This window comes from Austrofundulus limnaeus, unplaced genomic scaffold (genome assembly GCF_001266775.1).
Source record: "Austrofundulus limnaeus strain Quisiro unplaced genomic scaffold, Austrofundulus_limnaeus-1.0 Scaffold276, whole genome shotgun sequence".
NCBI lineage: Eukaryota > Metazoa > Chordata > Actinopteri > Cyprinodontiformes > Rivulidae > Austrofundulus > Austrofundulus limnaeus.
Genome location: NW_013952678.1, coordinates 613429 through 615653, shown reverse-complemented (window position 1 = coordinate 615653; position 2225 = coordinate 613429). Strand labels below are relative to the sequence as shown.

Below are 2225 nucleotides of genomic sequence, written 5' to 3'. Positions count from 1 at the left end.
GCTCCAGATCAGGTCATCCTCCTGCTCCATGCTCAGAAACTAGAACACTGGTACCCTCGGCACACAGGTCTCCCCAATGATGAGGGGCCAAGTAGTGTTGCCAGATCTCGAGACAAAAACGAGAAACCAGCTCTATGAAAACAAGCCCAAAATAAGCCCAACTGGAAACCCCCCACATTGTGTAAAATAGAGGTCAATTGTAACAGTACTGTATAAACGTATACATTTATTATTGCGTTATACATAAGCAACAGCAAAATTATAAAAATTACCATAAAATGAACAACTTTAATGGTTTTAATAATTTAAATTATTTTAATAACGTACTTTTAAACTCTGATCATAAGAAATTGCATTTTGCAGCAAAATGACAGTAGTCAACAAAAACTCCCAAAAATCTTTGTGCGCTCTTTTTCCTCACTCTTTATTATATTTTGCCTCATAATTTCCTGACTTACTGCAACTCGTTCTCACTCTGTTTTGACACTTATATCCAGAGGTGAAGACGTAGTTTTTGCTGATATTACAAAAAATAAAAAATAAAAAGGCTCTGGCTCATATTGTTCTCTCTCGCTCAATTCATGCAATTTAATCAACAAATTCCAAACAAATTAAAACTTAACAATATTTTTACTGTACTGTAGTTGTATCCCAATGTAAGCAGCGTATTTCATTTATTTTTTGTTTGTGCACCACCTGTGTAAAATGTCCCAGTCCATTAAATCGAGCGCACCAATCCCCACTGTGTTTTATAAGTAGACGTGCATGTGCGTTGTATCAAGTCTCCTGTCATAAGTTCTGAACCGGACTGGACCACACTGCCTCACCCTTGCTTGTTTCCCCATCACTCTGGGCTCTGGTGTGTGTGTTTGAAGTGTACTGACTTAACTCAGGCGGGAGCGACAACCAGGACACGGGGGAATGGGAGGGACAAACCCATTACTCCTTGTGTTCTGCTTCAACAGGAGCAGAGAAAGAAAGGCAAGCCCAAAATAAGCGACTCACGTTCAAAAATAAGCCCAAAAAAACTGCAACCAGCGACTCACAGAATTTACAAGCAACTTTAGAAAAAAAAGCCCAAATGTCACATTAATAGTTGCTTATAAAAGTCAAAATATCTGCATGTTTATGTAGAATCAATCCATAGAACAAGTTTTGCTCACAACTATTTTATTACAATTGCTTTCATATTTATTNCATGGCTGTTTCTGTGTGTTTGATCTTTTCGGGGATCCTCAGCTTCTTTCTGACTGCCGGGTGTTTGAGCAGAGCCACTTGAATCAGAGAGAAGCTGTTGGAGGTGGCCCAGTAGGTGAACATGGCCTGAGAGGAGAAACAGGTTCAAACACTGAGCTGCAGCTGAAGGAGACATCTTGAGGTTTAACAGGCTGATAAACGAACCGTGGGGAAGTTAATGATGAAAGGTAAAATGATGAAAGGCATGATCCTAAACACCGTCTTCATGGTTTGCATTTCAGGTATGTCGATATCAGACTCTGCACCGAGCTGGGGGGAAAAAAGGTCACATTGATGTGATTAATAAAAAAATTTAATAAACTTCTCTGATATGTGAAGAGCTGCCTCACCTCCACGACCAAGAACATGGTTCCTGTGACGACCAGAGGAAGAATGTAGAACGGATCTGCTGCCGTCAGGTCTGTGAACCACAGAGTGCCTCCTGTCTGCAGGCTGGGCACCGGCAGGTTCGTCATTCCTTTCAGGGCGGTGAAGAAGGACAAGAAGACTGGAGTCTGAGGGACACAAACACAAGAGTTTTAATTTTAGAATGAGATATATATTTATTATATTACAATTTGAAAGTAGTGTGTTAAAATCCCTGATATAGTATCAGCTGACCCTTTACTGGTTTATTTATCAGAAAAGTCTGTTTTTACCAAAAAATACTGACATCTAACGATGGTTTTCATCAACAGCAAAAAGGCAAGAAGCTGTTTCTTTTAAGAGTTTGCATACGTTTTCAGAATCTGGAATTATTTAAATAATGACAAATAATGTGCTCTATGGTCATTTTTTTATTTTATATTCTGAACCTGAACATTGAGAATTGACACACGTAAGCATGGACATTATGTCAAAAAATATATGTTTATTAAACTAAAACATTTCCTTAAAACAGATAAATCTACTTGTAGTATTAAATGTAAATACAATCATAAGTGAAAACTTTAAATTTGTGTAATAAAGCAACACGGCCACAAGAGGGC

The 2225-nt window shown here is 38.4% G+C and overlaps 1 protein-coding gene across 1 annotated transcript in view; it reads right to left on the bottom strand.

Moving 5' to 3' along the window:
• Positions 1-1197: 1197 nt before the first annotated feature.
• oxa1l (OXA1L mitochondrial inner membrane protein) overlaps positions 1198-2225 on the bottom strand; it is a gene marked incomplete at both ends in the record, with an annotated part of 4085 nt that continues 3057 nt past the window's right edge. Inside the window, 3 exon segments of the mRNA XM_014021061.1 lie at positions 1198-1323; positions 1402-1506; positions 1587-1751. Of these exon segments, the coding sequence (XP_013876515.1) occupies positions 1198-1323; positions 1402-1506; positions 1587-1751 (396 nt within the window).